The 17,618-nt window shown below is 40.3% G+C and overlaps 1 protein-coding gene across 1 annotated transcript; it reads right to left on the bottom strand.

The window, feature by feature from the left end:
• Positions 1–749: 749 nt before the first annotated feature.
• LOC124273972 (heparanase-like) lies at positions 750–11,485 on the bottom strand. Its single transcript, XM_046709310.1, has 10 exons — positions 11,418–11,485; positions 9,895–10,025; positions 9,547–9,720; positions 9,149–9,320; positions 4,665–4,715; positions 3,700–3,900; positions 3,287–3,401; positions 2,280–2,395; positions 1,311–1,451; positions 750–985 (listed from the first exon to the last, which is right to left on the bottom strand). The coding sequence occupies exons 1-10, from the start codon at positions 11,483–11,485 to the stop codon at positions 826–828; spliced, it is 1,329 nt and encodes a 442-aa protein (XP_046565266.1). The 3' UTR covers positions 750–825.
• Between the last annotated feature and the right edge of the window lie 6,133 nt (positions 11,486–17,618).

Consider the following 17,618-nt stretch of genomic DNA (forward strand, 5'->3'; position numbering starts at 1 on the left):
TGCAACTGTATATACTGTCTCTTACTGAATACAGCTAGTAACAATCATCATCATTACTTACGAGTAGATGCATCATTACATTATCGCCTTCTGATAATTGTAGTATATTTTCATAATGGGAAGTGTAAAAAAACAATAAGTACACGTCGAATGGTTAAGTGGCACTTGCCTCATCACTATGTATCAATGATTTATCCATGACTATTTTGTTAATTTGCTCAATTAAAAAAAACCAGTTTAATTTTAATGTGAGATCACAGTTCTAAATACTATCAAATTCTCTGGAAACAATGAGTGTGACTCAAATGATAATGTTAAAGAGAAGTCGGTATGGTTATGCGCAGACAGGGTAATATGTCATTAAAATTCTTTTCACAGCCACAAACAAGAGAATATTTTTCCACATTGTATCTATCTGGGGATCTGAACTCAGTCATTCAGACTGACGAAGGGATGTTTATTCCAGTAGGCTGCCCCTTATTCCTCGACAACAGTTTCAAGTACTAGTGGTTATTAGTATATACCTCCAATGAACTACATATTGGTTCACATCTAAGTCATCCACCATTCCGAACAATTCTTGTCCACGGCATACTTTATTCATGTGAATGTAATACAAAATTATCATGTTAATAGTGACATCATTTCAGAAAAAAGAACCTTTAATTTTGCCATTTTGATTCGGATTGGAAACTGTGTGCATGCAAGGATTCAGCTTGACTACTATCAGAGAAACACATGACTGAATGAAGAATAAATATTCAGATTTATTTTCATAGCAAGTGCAGATTGTACAGATTCTTCTGAATCATTCTGTGAACATGATCACTGGCTACTGCAGGCAGCCACATTAGCCTCAGGGAAGACGAGGAACCCGAATGACTTCCCGGGGAAGGTAACCGTGTTTCCTTCCGTCCTGTAAGGTTTCAGCTCCGGCAGGGTATTATTGACAAGCTTTAGCGGGTTGTTGTTCAAGGCCACGGTTCTGATATGGTGAAGATGGAACAAGTGCTTTGCATGTTTCTTATATTATTTTGTGTACTCCCACATGATATCTGCATGTATATATAATAGTGTTGGTTTGGCCGGCCACTCACATAACGTGGTTTTCTATGGTTTTCTAGAAGAAACTTAGTTTAATTTACCACCTGTAACATCAATCGAAAATCTCGATTTGTAAATTCCCTGTTGCTGAGTCTACCGATTGATGTGAACCAGAAAGCATCTATAGGTTGACAAGTGGAATTATTTGCCAGTGTGTCTATTGAATGGTGTAAACTAGAAAACGTTTAGGTTGAAGGAGGACTTACTTGCTGGTGAGTCCATCGACTGGCGTCAGCCAGAACACATCTACAGGTTGGTCGGGAAATTGTGGAAACGTAATGGAGGTAGTGTTATCCGTGGGCAGCAGGAAGTACATCGTCACACTTCCGTGCGCGTAGCCATAGGAACTAAAACACAACACTAAATATTAGAGGACCGTTCCCTTGACATGAACATGAATCTGAACCCATTATATTTTACTCCATATTCTGTATTGATTATGTTTGATTTTCAATGGCGCACGGAAGAAGACCTATGTCGACACGTACTTTATTATTTGATTAAAATGTGAACAAACGGTTGGCAAAAGTGTCTGGGCATCCAATTCTGTTCCCGGGCAGGTCATATCAGAAAACATCAATATATAGTACATGCTATATACATCAACCTCATCTATTGTACAGACATTCATCTGGCGTCCAATCTGGTTATTCTCTAATTCATTCTTTGTACGTATCTAACTGTCTTCAAATAAACTTACTTACTCGCAAATCAACTTACTTACTCTCTTACACAAGATCCGTACATCAGCCTATCAACCCATATATATACTGTATCTACTGTATATACAACTCATCCCTAATCTATTGCAATAGCAGCTCACGTATATATTCCCTCACATTTTTTCTCATGTATCACTTGCTTGACAATGACATTAGAATCTATGTCGACACGTCGCCTTTCACAGAATAAAGAAGTTGTTTATCCATGGAATTATCATCATTGTTCATGACATATCTCAGTGAGCTAGAAGGTTATCATAGGTCCATAATATCCAACGACTATATCAATCCCTGTGAACTTATTCAACATACCAACTGCCAGGACAAGTCCCTTCATACTTTCGTGATACCTAACCTCACATCGCATCCGTTCATTCAACAGATTTTTCTTACTTTGAATTTACGTCTTAGCAGGCTAATGCTTTAAAATATCTGGCTGCATTTTGAAATTACATGGATGGCTTTGTGCAGTGGGCGTAGGCTCTGATGGTGCTGTTGTCCACGCTTGCCGTTACTGAAAGCACGGAACCTCCGACCAGTCTCTTATACAGGACAGTTAACCAGTAGTCCTGCAGAGGAACGCATGAACAAAACAAACTCACTAGCTTACATCAATATAAATAAAATATAGGAATGATTGACTTCTCTACAACCATATTTTGTTGAGTTAAATGTTCAGTGATATTTATTGCTCCAAGAATTTTATCATGTGAAATAATGAATTAGACTAACTATTTGTCATTGTAACATCTATTCAATATTTCAATGAACTCAGTGCGGTAAGTTTCCATTCTGTTACGCAACATCATCTGCAGTTGTCTTTGGCAACGAAAACATAAATATCTTTCATCGTTATCGCAGAAACTGCTGTTCCAAATGAAGTGATTTAATCACATTCATTGCATGATGGGTAATTTTCTCATTCCTTGATAAAAATGCATAGCATTCATCCAACTTTGGCTTTTTTCACCGCCTGCTTTAATAACCACAGTCGTGATTAATACAACATCATCCCAACTGACTCGTACATACAATATCAAACATGATTAGGTTGAGATTAACCATGCTTGAATTTTCAATGAAACACTTACACCACTGGGTTTAAAGGCAACATTGCGGTACAGTCTATATAATAATAGAGGGTCACTGAAACTCAGGGATTTATTGTTGTAGGTGCTACATGTGTCTACCATTCCCAGTTATTCGTTATCCTAGCAGGAAGATGCCACCATGCCCATCCCTACACGCACCAGCCACATCGCCTGAGAAAGGTTTGATTTACAGGGCTGGACTTTTTTGTAAACTAAAACACTATCCTTGAAAACATTTGATCCAGCAGCTAGGAATGTTTAAAACCAGAGAAGCGTGCGCCGTGTACATGCACACTATATACATATATATGAACAAACTTCCAGTTTCATTCATACGGGCAGTGGGTCAATGGTCGTCTCTATACTTACAGGCAATGGATCAAAGGTATCAGTGTCAATCAGTGGATAGTTGTCAACGTAGAAATCCTGTCTGAGAACTGCTTTCAAGCCCATCCTGGCAGCAATACCAAGCTTGTCCAGCCACCTGGACAGTGTACACTTTCAAAAGGTGGTGTAGAAGTTGCAATAGAATGTACGTGTGTTGTGACTTCAGCCCATTTCTACATTTAAGGTCACAACATACGTGTCTGTTGTTTTACTAAACGATTTACGAATGAAGGCAAATGTTATCTTGGGCTACTTATTTTGTAAATATCACTTGAAAAAGCATTATCATGAACTACCATCAGTCATCATTATGCGAGTATAGTTGACTAAAGTACAATTAGTTGACTAAAGTACAATGTGTATGTGTGAAATTTTGTGCTGATGTTTTTACGCACAGAAACCCAGCGACATATCTATCGGAGATTCCCGGAGCTCCGCCGTGATAACAGGAGGAAGTCTCTCCCAGCCAGACTGGAGTCAGAGGGTTGGTGCGTCTTGACACATCCAGCGCTGTCTTTATGGCACTGACTAGTGTGTCCATCAACTTGGAATCGGTGAAATTGGGGAGTTGTGCGGTATCGCCGTTGGTGTAGTAACTGTCGATAGATTGGTAGATTGTAATTGTTGAGTCTCCGATAGCAATTAATCGATGGAAGAAACGAAAAACTATCGACGCATCGATAGTATGTGTGACTTTTGATAGTTTACTAAATGACTTCCGTTGGTACATGCGCAGCGCAAAATACAGGGTGTTTGGGTGCAGACTTAGTAGCTTCAATGAGATTATGTTTTAACTTTTTACTTGACCTGGGTTTCAAGTTTCTTGTCAGTTATTAAAAGATACTGAAACTACTTCAACTTGTGTTTATTTCATATAAACTATACATTCATTTGGAAAATGACTTCAAATAGTTTTGCAATAGTTGCTCTATAGACTATCGCTATCGCAATAGTATGTTGCAATAGACTATCGCTTTCGCAATAAATGTAGTTGTTTCCCCCTCAATAGTCACCCTTAGTATTTGTCATATTTCTTGTCAAGTTGGAAGTATAGCTAACAAGTAAAACGTGATAATTTACTCAGTAGCATGCCTTTTTTATACCAGCAGCCACGCCTGCTATGATGAACTTCCACGACAGATGATAAAAGACTGTATATCAGAAAGTCAGTTCAAGTCATTTTCATGTAATAAATGTGGACCCTAGTATTATATATGAACTGACTGATCTTTCAGTAAGCCAAGGATGTATTGATGGAACTGTGTCAAAGAATGTTAGAAATAAGATTAGAATATTAAACCGTGCACGAAGAGGTATTTGAGCATTGTAGAACATAAATATCATAATCATTTGCACCTACTGGTGAAAGGTTATTCTGTCAACGGCCCTGTCTCCTCCTGCTGCGAAGAAACTGAAAAAACCAAAATGAATGATCATGGAAGTCTGCGTGGTTTACTGAAAAATAATATGTGTTCCTAGGTCGATAACCGAGCATCATCTTCATAAATGATAGCCACGCATATCAATGCCACGCTTGTGGCCACTGTGGTCAAGATTCCAACAGAGGCAGGATACCCTACGTGAAAATAATATAGCTGATCGCGATGTAATAGAACGCGACAAATCATGCTAGATTAGACCCTAGATGGTTGAGAAGATGTATTGTAACTTCCAAACCACTGATTAGATTACATGGTAATACATTCCTTACAACTAATTACTGTTACAACATGTGAACGTCTACTAAGTCCTAACAGAATGGAATAAAAATTCCCACAACATTGTTTAACAATACATTCCTCCGCAGTGTAACAACGAAAGGGTCCTGTTATTGAGAAGAAGATACCTTTCATGCCTGGGTATTAGCTTTGCGACGATGTGCACGACATGCGTATTTCTGAATTGTATCATCGACTGAGCAGGGTACCGAATGTCATCACTGGTTTTGGTGATTCATAAACGCATGTATATTGTATTGTTTACGGTTGGACATGCTTACACCCACATGTGGCGCATTTGTTTGATAGTCCAGACTTGGTAGTTTCGCATTTGTTTGATAGTCAAGACTTGGTAGTTTCGCATTTGTTTGATAGTCCAGACTTGGTAGTTTCGCATTTGTTTGATAGTCAAGACTTGGTAGTTTCGCATTTGTTTGATAGTCAAGACTTGGTAGTTTATGCCAACTATCACTTTTATGTGAGCTGGGTCTATGTTTCTGCTGTTGGACTGAAGTCCCAGAATTGTATCAATGCCGAGTCAAGTACAAAGCAAATGGCTGGTCCACTACATTAAAGCTGACGTCCACTGTGTTGTCAAACAAATCAATTTCCACAACGGTTTTCCTCCTTGAAAGCCCCGAATCCTTGTATTTCTGCACGGTGGTTGTAATTATAATTAACAAAAGGAACGTCTGCGTCATCGACCACTGTCATTACAGTTTTGCTGTGTTGCGCCGGGTTGTATACTTCCTTCTCCAGGCAAATAGTGGGAGTGGCTGGTGCCACCGACACTGTATATATCTTCATAGTTCAAGTTTCAGTGGTCACTGTTATTTTGCCCCTTTCACCTGGGGATTCTGTTTCTGGGGAAAGGCAAGATTACATATTCATTTGGACTGACGGGAGCCATGTAGTAAACGTGGTGAGCAGTGAGAAAACACTATGTGGAATGCTGGTCTACCTCACTGATGACATCTAGGAAATATGTTTGGGAAAAACAGTTAGAAATTAAATAAGCATCCCCATGATAACCAGTTGTGCTCTCCTTCTTTCACATTAGTTTCTTTCAATACATACAAATCGGAATTTCTGCTGGGATGGGTAAAATCCAAACAAAGTGACATGATTTGGTCGTGGGAAAAACATGATTTAGCCAATACCCTCTGAGTTGTTGACATACCTAAATTAGTAAAAGATGATGAGGTAGCTTCATTTGTTTCATACTTAGGTCTCAGCATACAGACTCAGACAGATTATCAACTCACCTAAAGGTTTTGTGACAAGAGGAATGTCTTCAGCCTTCCGACAGTCAGATTATCAACTCTCCTAAAGGTTTTGTGACAAGAGGGATGTCTTCAGCCTTCCGACAGTCAGATTATCAACTCTCCTAAAGGTTGTGTGACACGAGGGGTGTCTTCAGCCTTCCGACAGTCAGATAATCAACTCTCCTAAAGGCTGTGTGACAAGAGGGATGTCTTCAGCCTTCTGACAGTCAGATTATCAATTCTCCTAAAGGCTGTGTGACAAGAGGAATGTCTTCAGCCTTCCGACAGTCAGATTATCAACTCTCCTAAAGGTTGTGTGACAAGAGGGGTGTCTTCAGCCTTCCGACAGTCAGAGTATCAACTCTCCTAAAGGTTGTGTGACAAGTAGGATGTCTTCAGCCTTCCGACAGTCAGATTATCAACTCTCCTAAAGGTTGTGTGACAAGAGGGATGTCTTCAGCCTTCCGACAGTCAGATTATCAACTCTCCTAAAGGTTTTGTGACAAGAGGGGTGTCTTCAGCCTTCCGACAGTCAGATTATCAACTCTCTTAAAGGTTGTGTGACAAGAGGGATGTCTTCAGCCTTCCGTTGGTCAGATTTCAGGCCCCTCCTTTGGTGTTTACATTTCAGAACGTTTGAGGCAGAATTGAACATGGCCTGTTTGCCAGGAGTGTCAGACAACGTTAGGATGACAAATGTTCACGGTATATAAAAAGTCGCACAATCAACTTTGCTCATGAGCGAGGTTTTCTGTGAACATGTATTACGGTCAGTGAACCCCCTATGTATCAGTTATCCTCGTTCATATATTATTCTCATAAATAATAACAAAGCGTTTCTCGATCGTGATGTGTTGTGGGGAAGTTTTGAATAGGAGAGGTCCAACGTTATATGTATATTCACATGTCTCACACACAGAACACTCTGTAGATGCGAGGACAATATACAAACTATTTGTTGACTGGGTACAATTTATTTTATTAGGTAAGCATATTTTTCTGGCTACCTGATTGGTCTAGAGGCGGTCACCTGACCGTTGACAGAAAAGCATATTCACTCCAACCCAGCTCCGACCAAAAGTCATATTGACTTGAGTTACTAAAAATAGATTTGGACGTCATGCTATGACGTCATCCTATTGTTTACATGTCACTGTATTGTTGACACATCACTTTATTGGTTTGTAGCGAAAATTAAATTACTTTTCTTGGCTAAATGTTTTGGTTTTTAGAAGCTTTTTCTTCGGTAATTACACAATAAAACAATTATTGACTGGTGAATTCGTCCTAGGTCAATATTGTTTTTCGCGGGTCCATAAAAACAGGTATTGACCTCATCACCAGGCTATAATTTTATAATGTGGATATTGAGGTTAACGCTTATGCCATAAATTAAACCATTTCAATAAGTTTCTCTGAAACTGCATATATTCAAACGACCTGATGGTTTCAATATATGTCCAAAGTGAACCGAAATTCTATCTCGTTTATCTGTTTAATGTATTCAGCAAACATTCGGTGTGTCCCCTCTTATCATAAACCCACCTCCGGGCAAGACCCTTGATTCTCAGTGTTATCAGTAACTGTCAATTAACACCTCCCTACGTCGGCCGATGTTACTTACGTGTGTACATGTGCATAGGTCAGTGACCTTGCACAATGTGGCATAATGCCCTGTGTATAAAACCGGACTGACATGACATGATCAGACGGGGGAACGAGACGAGTTGAGACGAGTCAAGGAGACGGGCCCAGGTCATCAACAGACGGATTGTGCGTCTGACTAGTCCATGTGTGTGACAGAACAAGTCTCTGCAGCGTGAACATTGGCCACTCTGTTCTGCTGTGCGTTATGTCACGTGGTTACTATCAACGTATACCATTAAGACCATAATTCCCCACCTATTATAAACATGGCTGCCACTGTCTTCAACTCTACTACTTCCGTCTGTTGACAACCATCCTGAACTACCTTCCGACAGCATTACAAACGAACGCTCTTGGTCAGATGGTGGAGCATCCGGGTAGCGTGAGTTTGCTGTGCCTCACGCACGATTCCCCTACCCTAACTCGTAGCAAAGCAACCGGTAGTTAAGAGATGGTGGTAGACAAGAGCAGCGTCAACGCCAGCCGAATAATACTTTTATGGTCTCGGACACACAATATGCTATTCGCTGAAATATCTTCGAGCCAGTTTCACTTGAATGAAGTTTTCATAAAATTTCGGTAAGACTTTGGAAGTTGGCTAGGTTTACTTTTTTCTCATGCCAATTCTACTTTTAGTGCAGATCACATCCCATCTGCTTGCCTTGCCGAGTCTAGGCTCATCAGTATAAGACTAGTCTCCAATTTCAAATATCTTACTGTTGGCATGAAAATATTACATTCATTCAAAAACGATAACGCTTTACGCACACTATATTATTGTCCTGATACGTCATGTGTGTATTTATCAGTCGGGTATCCTGACTGCATGGTCGACCGCGAGCAGGATTTTGCCGCTCGCTGGAAACGTCTGATAATTTGTTTGTACGAGCTGGACAGCCGCTCACCTGTATTTTTGGTTAACAGCTGGAATCTCCACTCACCTGTGTTATGTGTGTACACGTAAGAAATTCCGTTGAACTTGTTATTGTTGTTTCGCCTGCCCAATGTTGACAATTCGATTTATGTGTTACCTTGACGTTCCAGTATATCTTACATAATGCCATTACGATAATCTGACTTATGATCAATGCCTGTACCAAATATTTGCCAACACGAACTCTCTTAGTCACTTATATCAAAGATGAAGCAAAGAAAGTACTCAGTATAACTTGGTTGGGCCCATATAAATTGTATGGCCACGGCGATGTACTCACTCGGCAAAGAACTGTGTTTCTGATCCGATTACAGAGGCCACGTCAGGTCCAATTACTGGTGTTGTCTCATACCCGGGTGTCGATCGGAGCAGCTTCTTGAAGTTGTAGAAGTCCATACCCATCTGACTGCCACTCACAGTGATGTTATATTGCTCAGGGAATATGTCAGGTTCTGTAAAAAATAACATAACAGAACATAAGAGGAATGTCTAGTCATTCATAATAGTGGGACCTGTACCCTGATTTTGAAGAGAAGTGGCACAATTCTCGAATTCAGCCAAAAAAAAAGTAATGAGATTTGCACAATTTTACACATTGTAATTTGGTATGTTAAATTCGAATCATTTAACATGGTAACTTTCAGTCATATCTTTCCATGCATATGGTTATGTCAATACCATTTCCGAGTTCCAGGCCTGCCAGTTGGTACCCCTTCGCACTGTTGTATTGCAGCAGTTCTTTTGCGTTGGTAGGATCCCAGTGACCATCCTTCCTCTTCAGGGCGTTCAGACCAAATATTAACTTCCAGTTGACATCCTGGACAAATGTATTAAGAGCATCCCAGGAAGCTCCTGCAGACACAGCAGGCTTAACAATAGTGAGATCACAAATACCTAAAATGTTGGAATATTCGGAGCATCAATATTCGTGAGCCCCCAAGAGGACTGCACTGGCCTCCTGGATATACATATATGTGCAATACCATAGCTCAACAAACTATAAATATAATAAGGAGATACACGCACCTGTAAATGTATGATTGACATCTGTTGTGCCATGACCTGTAGGGTCAAAGGTCAGGTTGTCACCCCCAGTTCCTCCAATCCTCAGATAGCATGGAGACAAACCTTTCGCCAGGGCCTGAACTTTCTGAGAGCTGGAGGTAAACAGCAGCGTGGCACTAGGAAAATCTTGGTACTAAGTTACCACCTTTTTACATAATCTCGTCGAGGCAGGAACAAAGAGTTCAAATACATATCACACATATACAATGTATTAACGGATAAAACACCAAAACAGAAATGGCATAATGCATTTACATACATTCCGTTTCTGCGCTTAACGGTTTGGATACAATGTTCTTACAGACATCTGCTAAAACATTGGCGGATCCACAGAGAGAGAGGGGGGGGGGGCGGTCACGGGGTTCGACCCCTCCCCCTTTTAAAAATGACTTAAGACCACATTGAAGATTTTTGCGTTGGTGGAACCCCTGACACACACACACACACACACATACACACACTTTCAAAATTCCTAGGTCCGCCCATGTAATATGACCTAGTTTAGTTTCTTAGTGGTTAGCCTTATCAGGACCTTTGGTCTATATTTTTCGCTGATTTGCCTGAATGTAGATTTGAAATATGACGTGCCCCAAAGTTCAGATACAATAAACTGCGTTTTTTATGAGAGGGACCACAAATTTGAGTTTGATATATCTGTCGTTCCTTATGTGTCGTTCTAAAATATTCAGCACCTAGTAGGGACATATAAACAACAACAAACAAGCATTTCGTTGCGTTCGTTATAGTTGTTTATGAACGTAGCGTACTGCATGAGTGTGCCCCGAATACAATTTACTAACTTCAAATGGAAGGAATCTTCAATAACATGATAGCTGCTGACCTCTATGCCGATCACCTTGACCTACTTACTTGAAGTCTAATCCTCCCCATTTCGCTGAGGCAGGCAGGAGATGGGAGTCCAGAGTGACACCAATGAATAATTCATCAATAAATGAAACCACTTGTGTTGTTAAAACTGTGACGCTGACATTGACTCCTGCCGTTGCTGTGTGGGATATGAAGGTGGTGACCAAAAGAAGTGCTGGCAGTGTTCCTTTCATTGTGTCAGGCCTTTCTTATAGGAATGTTTGTCCCATGTAATCTGCATTTATATGTACAGCGGAAGCCGTTTAAACCAGTACTCGTCGCGACTGAAGAAATTATCCGGTTTAGACAGCCGAATTGTAAAGCTGACACGGTTACCTACGACTAGAACTGAACCAGTTTTGTCACTCCCATATTCACTTTTATTCACTTGTGACAAATCAACGCATTTTGGGTTGTTCCTTTACAGTTGATGATTCTCGATTTGGGACAGCAAGCGCGTCACGCAAGAAAAAGCGAAGTCCCTCATTTCTGTGTATATTTTGAGGAAGTCTCTCATTGTCATGGAGGGCTGCTTCTCCGGAACCTCTGTCTCTTCGTCGGAGGAAGAATGCACGGTGTCTTCCTCCTTTGGTGTTTACGTCAGCAGGTGCTCCTACCACTCCCGCGTGTGGGGGCTTTTTGTTGGGATGCCCAAGTCACTGGCGACGAAATCTGCTGTCGTCATATCAGGGGGAGAGAATGGAGGTGAGCCTAGCCCAGAATGTCGTCATCTTCGTCATCACTTTCCTTTCTGATAGGACAGGCATGAAAACCACAGAACACAGTATATAGACAGTGTTAGGTGCTCATGTTTCCTTCACTGACATGTATAATGTTGTGTCTTCAAGAGAATTTGTTGCTTATATATCATCTTAAATATATAATTTGTTGTGTCGTCATCAATACATGTAGGTAGCCAAGTGGCTAAAGCTCGTCAAGCCGAAAGCTCACTCACCATTAATACATGTTGTTTTGTATCGTCGTAGGTACATATTATGTTGTTTCATTACTGATAACTTATTTTGGTGTGTCAGCACTGCTACACACGTTGTCCCGTAATCAATGCACACAACGTTTTTTCTGATAAATATTGTGCCTGTGCCGTTTTGGAAACGTAATGTGTCCGTCTCGGCAAGTTTGTTGTTGGCTGGGAGTTTCGGGATTGAACGAGTCAATGTTCTTGTCTTAATAAGGACTAACAGGATTTATCATAGTGAGATCACCAAATACTTGATCTTTAATCTATCTCCCAGCTGTATTGGCTTCCCGGATATGCGCATGTGCAATAGCTCGACAAACTATATTATGAGTAGATTTACGCTCCTTTAAATGTAAGGTTGATGTCTACTGTACCTGTAGGGTCAAAGGTCAGACTATCACCCTCAGTTCCTCCAATCAAAATATTACGTGACCCAGAGCGCAAATTCAGTAAACTATGTTTTTTCCCAAAGGGGACAGATATTTTAGTTTGTTATATCTGTAGGTTTGTTAAATGTCGTCCAGTTCTTTCCAGTGATGTGAGGTGGGGAGTAGACTGGAGTCCATTGTTACGCCAATAAATAAGTCATCAATAAATGAAACAGCATGAGTTGTTGAAACAGTGACGTTAGCATTGACTACTCCCGTTTATGACTGGGATATGGAGTAAAAGACCAAGAGGAGAGCTGACAGCATTACCTTCATTGTCTCAAGCATTTCTTATAGGAATGTATGTCACGCTTTATCTGCATTTCCCTGAGGTCGTCTTGCGTGTATGTAGACTGTTCTGTGTCGTCTATGTTTCCTTCATATATCACCAGGGTAAAGATTTTGTAAGTGAATATTTCACAGAATTTGAGATGGTAAGATATTAATGTGACAAGACTGAGAACAGTTTTGGACGAAAGTTACTGAATTTGTGCGCAATACTGAATATACATATCGAAAACGGGAGATGTGGAAGTGATTCCGGCATTGGTGATTTTACCTTCTTAGGTCATTTAGGATGTAGTGTGATTGATTATATTCTTCCTTCCACGGATATGTTCTCTTTAATCGCCAACTTTCACATCGTGTCACGGTCTGAATCCCAGCATCTTCCCATACATCTAGAGGTCAATATACCCGGTAGCTCTTTGCCGAACCCGACCTCTACCCATATAGATAAGTGCAGGTACATATGGAAGGAGTCGTGTTAACTCAACTTTCTTCATCATATTTAATCCTCGGAGACTTTAGCATTACTCGAACAAGCAGCCATGTGTTCATTGACTAATGTAGCAGAAGCAGTCTCGATATTCACGGACGCCATCCTTTCAGCTGCCTCCATGTTTATACGACTAGAAAGTCACAAAAGCAGTACTTCACCATGGTATGATAGTGAATGCCTCTCTAAAAAGCATGAACGATGTCAGTTTCTAAATGCTTTTAGAAAATCAAAAGACAAATCTTTCTTGATGAAAAATAAGAAAACATGCAGTGAATACGAGTCCTTATGTCGAACAAAGAAAGAAGAATATATGCAACGTCAGAGATGATTTGGAGACCTGGACAACTGACTCGAAACGTTTTTGAGGTACAATAAAACGTTTATCAGGTCGTAAACTGCGCCCAAACCCCATAGATATTGGAGACTGGGTGGATTATTTCTCTACCCTCAACGACAGTCCAGATAATTTAGAATGTATTAATGACGATATACATGATATATACTACCCATCAAAAGTTTAGACTCACCCCTGTTAACAGATTACCCTATTTCAATTAACTTTTGACTACTTGAATAGCCCGAAACTAATGAACTTTTCACATGTGTGGAATAAGGCATAACTCGAAATACTGTTCGGCATATTCGTAGCCTTGATGCCTAAGGATTTTGAAATCCATACCTGGTACAATTTTGGTGAAAATGATGAAAATGTCATGAAATTGTCAAGCCAAACGCAGCCATGAGCATGCACGGTGTGAGCACGTGCATCACAACATGTTGCAGTATGAACCTCGTGCATTTCACCTGTACACGGTTTGAAATTGATTCAGTGAGGGTAGGGGCCAAATTTCACTTCTCCGTCAGCATGGGTCGAGGGAGAAGTTTGTCAAATGCAAAACGACATGAAGCCTTGGCACTCTTACAAGATGGGAAATCACAACGTTATGTAGCCAGGCGTCATGGTGTATCCCAGAAGGCCATTTCCAACCTCTGGACACGCTTTCAACAGACGAATTCTGTCCAGGATCGGCCAAGATCGGGTAGGCCACGAGTGACGTCGCAACAGGATGATCGTTACATCCGATTGATCGTTCTCAGGAGCCGACACATCACAGCCACCTCAGTCAACGATACGTTCAGACACGCCACTGGACGTCATGTTTCTGTATCCACGATAAGGCGCCGGTTACGTCGAGCTGGACTGCGTGCAAGACGTCCTGCCGTTAGGCCCCCTCTTACACCACGTCACCGTCGGGCTCGATTGGACTGGGTTAATGGGCATTTGAGATGGGGTGCAGGCAGATGGTCACGTGTGTTGTTCACCGACGAATCCAGGTTCAAACTGCACTTCAACGACGGCCGAATACCTGTGTACAGACGTCAGGGAGAACGTTACGTTGACGCTAACGTTGTTGAACACGATCATTTTGGAGGTGGGTCCGTTATGGTCTGGGGCGGTATCTCAATGACTGGACGAACCGATTTAGTGGTAGTGGATGGGAACTTGACGGGTCAGAGGTATCGCGATGAGATTCTCGCTCCTGTGGTGCTTCCTTTCCTGTGGGCCATGCCAGGCCAGGCTGTTCTGCAAGATGATAACGCTAGGCCCCACAGAGCTCGCATCGTAACAGCGTGGTTGCAGCAGAACAGGGTTAATCGTATGGAATGGCCAGCGTTATCACCCGATCTCAACCCCATAGAGCATGTGTGGGACATGCTGGGACGCCGTGTTTACGCCAGAGTTCCTCCCCCTGCTAACCTTGACCAGCTTCGAAATGCCTTGTTACAAGAGTGGCAGAACATCCCCAAGAGGCAGCTTGGATACTTGGTACGTGGCATGAGACGTCGGTGCGATGCTTGTGCCAGAGCCAGGGGGGGACATACCCATTATTGACTTTTGAAACACACTTTTTCACAGTACCCATGTTTACGGTTCTTTACAAAAGTTTTGAGGAATTAACACGTCCTCATTTCATACGGATTAAAACCATAAATGAGTGATGTTGTGTTTGTTGCTGATTTTTTAACACGATTGCTATTTTCCTCCAAGATACTGACATTGCCATAACTGAGTCTAAACTTTTGATGGGTAGTATAGAAGATCCCCCAGATTCTATAAGAGAAATCACTGAAGATATTCTGGATTCCCCCTTAACAAGATTGGAGATCATTCGCAGTCCCAAGGCGCTAAAGAACAACAAATCTCCAGGACTTGATGACATATTGAGTGAATATCTTAAACATTCCTCCCATGTAATCGTTCCATACCTCGAGATAATATTCAATAATATGTACCAATAGGGTAAATTCCCAGAGACCTGGTCTACAGGAATATTAATTCCTTTTCATAAGAAAGGTGACACTTCTATCCCCAACAACTACAGAGCAATAAGCCTCCTGAGCAAAGTCTTCATGTACCTCCTGAATCAGCGATTAGTGTGCTGGGCTGATGTGTTGAGTAAATTTCTGAGTGTCAATCAGGTTTTCGAAAAGGTTATTCAGTGGTTGACAATTGTTTTGTTCTGAATTCTATTATCGAGCGTTATCTTGCCCGTAAAGGTGGTAAATTCTATGTAGCTTTTGTTGATTTCTCGAAAGCTTTCGATTCTGTTCAAAGACATTTTCTTTGGAAGTTATTTTATAAACACGGTCTGAGTCGAAAATGGATAAAATGTTAGAGTCTATTTATAATAGTGTAAAATCTTGTGTTCGCTCAAATAGTAGTTTATCACGTGTATTTGATTGCCCAATGGGAGTCAGACAAGGGTGTATGCTCAGCCCCTTTTTGTTTCAGTTTTATATAAATGAATTAGTTAATGTAACTGAAAGTGAATGTCGGTTTGGTGTCCAGCTACATCCAGATGTTACTCATATTTTCCTTCTTTTATTTGCGGATGACCTTATTTTGTGTGGGAACAGCGTGAGAAGTCTGCAGTTTAAACTATTTGTTCTTAATAGGTACTGTTCAGAATGGAAATTGTCAGTCAACATGCATAAAACTAAAATTGTTGTTTTTAAGAAAGGAGGTGGTTTATTTCGGTTTGAAAAATGGTTTTATAATGGTAGTGTTGTTGAAGTTGTTTCAGGATATTGTTATCTCGGATTGTATTTTAGTAATAGGTTACAGTGGTCGAAAGTGTTTGACAATATTTCTATTCAAGCCAGAAAAATGCTGTCATTACTTCTTAGTAGTATACATTGTTTGAAACCACACTCGCCTCATCTGTACTTCAAATTATTCGATACAAAGCTAACACCAATTCTCCTCTATGGGGCTGAAATTTGGGGGTTTAATAATATGGAAGAACTGGAAAAAGTACATTTATATGCCGGCAAACGTTTTCTAAACGTTAAGTTATCAACGTCCAATAATGGAGTATTAGCCGAGTGTGGTAGATATCCTGTCCAACTATCTGCTGTTTTAAAATGTATTAAATATTGGTTAAATCTTATTAACATGCCTGGATGCCGTTTGCCTCGAAAATGTTACAATATCATGCGTATGTATGATGAGCAAGGCTATGAGAACTGGGTTACCAAGGTTAGAAATATCATATTTAAATTAGGTTTTGGTGATGTTTGGGTATCACACACTTACGGAGATAAAAAGGTTTTTGTTAAAATGTTTTTTCAACGACTGAAAGATAATTTTCGGTAAGTGTGCCATAGTGATTTATCTGAGAGCCCCAAAACTGTTAACGTATTGTAATTTTAAATTAACGATTTCTTGTGAAACATTTAATTCATATTACTGTATCCAAATATAGATCTTGTTTATCACGGTTTAGGTTACGTTCCCATAGTTTAGAAATTGAAAGAGGCCGTTACTATAACAATCCCCGGGAACAAAGAACATGCAAAATGTGTAACTTATACGTAATTGAAAATGAATATCACTTCTTACTTATCTGTCCAGCCTACATTGAATTAAGACGTAAATATCTTTTGTCGCAATTCTATGTTTTCCCCAATATACTAAAATTCAATTTGTTGTTATCATCCAAAAATGAAGATATTTCCTTGAATACTGCTAAATATCTGTTTTATGCATTTGATTTGATATCACCATCACTGGCATGTTCAGTGTTGTGGCGTCAAAAGCAAGTTTTCTTTGTGTATCATCTTTATTGTATATTTCATTGTGTCGTCATTAATACAAGTTGTGCGGTGGGTTAGCCTAAAGTGTTCGCTCGTCAGGCCCAAGGCTCACTCACCATCAATGCTGTTTTGTATTGTCATAGGTACGTGTTGTGTTGTTTCAATACTGGCTCGTTGTTCATCTTTCATACATATTGTGTTGTTTCATCATATTATGATGACTGATAACATGTTATCATATACTAATATGTTATTACGTGTCGTCAGTGGTACATATTGCTTCGTTTCATCATGGACACATATTGTGTTGTCGTCATTGATAAATATCGTGCATACACTTTTTGTAAACATAATGTTTCCGTCTCGACAAGTATATTGTAGAAATTGATGTCGGGACGAATTGGCAGTATTTCATAATCGTTGTTGATACAGTTGCTTAGAAACGTCTGAATAGATGAATTAGTGGGCACTTGTATCCCATTCATTTCATGTGATAGGACTATGAGCTTCCCGCATGAACGAGTCAAAGTTA

Source organism: Haliotis rubra, unplaced genomic scaffold (assembly GCF_003918875.1).
Source record: "Haliotis rubra isolate DU_JTF1 unplaced genomic scaffold, ASM391887v1 Scf1862, whole genome shotgun sequence".
Taxonomy (NCBI): domain Eukaryota; kingdom Metazoa; phylum Mollusca; class Gastropoda; order Lepetellida; family Haliotidae; genus Haliotis; species Haliotis rubra.

Coding starts and splice junctions, on each gene's coding strand:
- LOC124273972 (XM_046709310.1), bottom strand. CDS start 11,485: ATGACGACAGCAGATTTCGTCGCCAGTGACTTGGGCATCCCAACAAAA. Junction 9,321..9,546: donor AGGCCTGGAACTCGGAAATG/GTATTGACATAA, acceptor TATTTTTTACAG/AACCTGACATATTCCCTGAG. Junction 986..1,310: donor GTCGATGGACTCACCAGCAA/GTAAGTCCTCCT, acceptor TCACCATATCAG/AACCGTGGCCTTGAACAACA.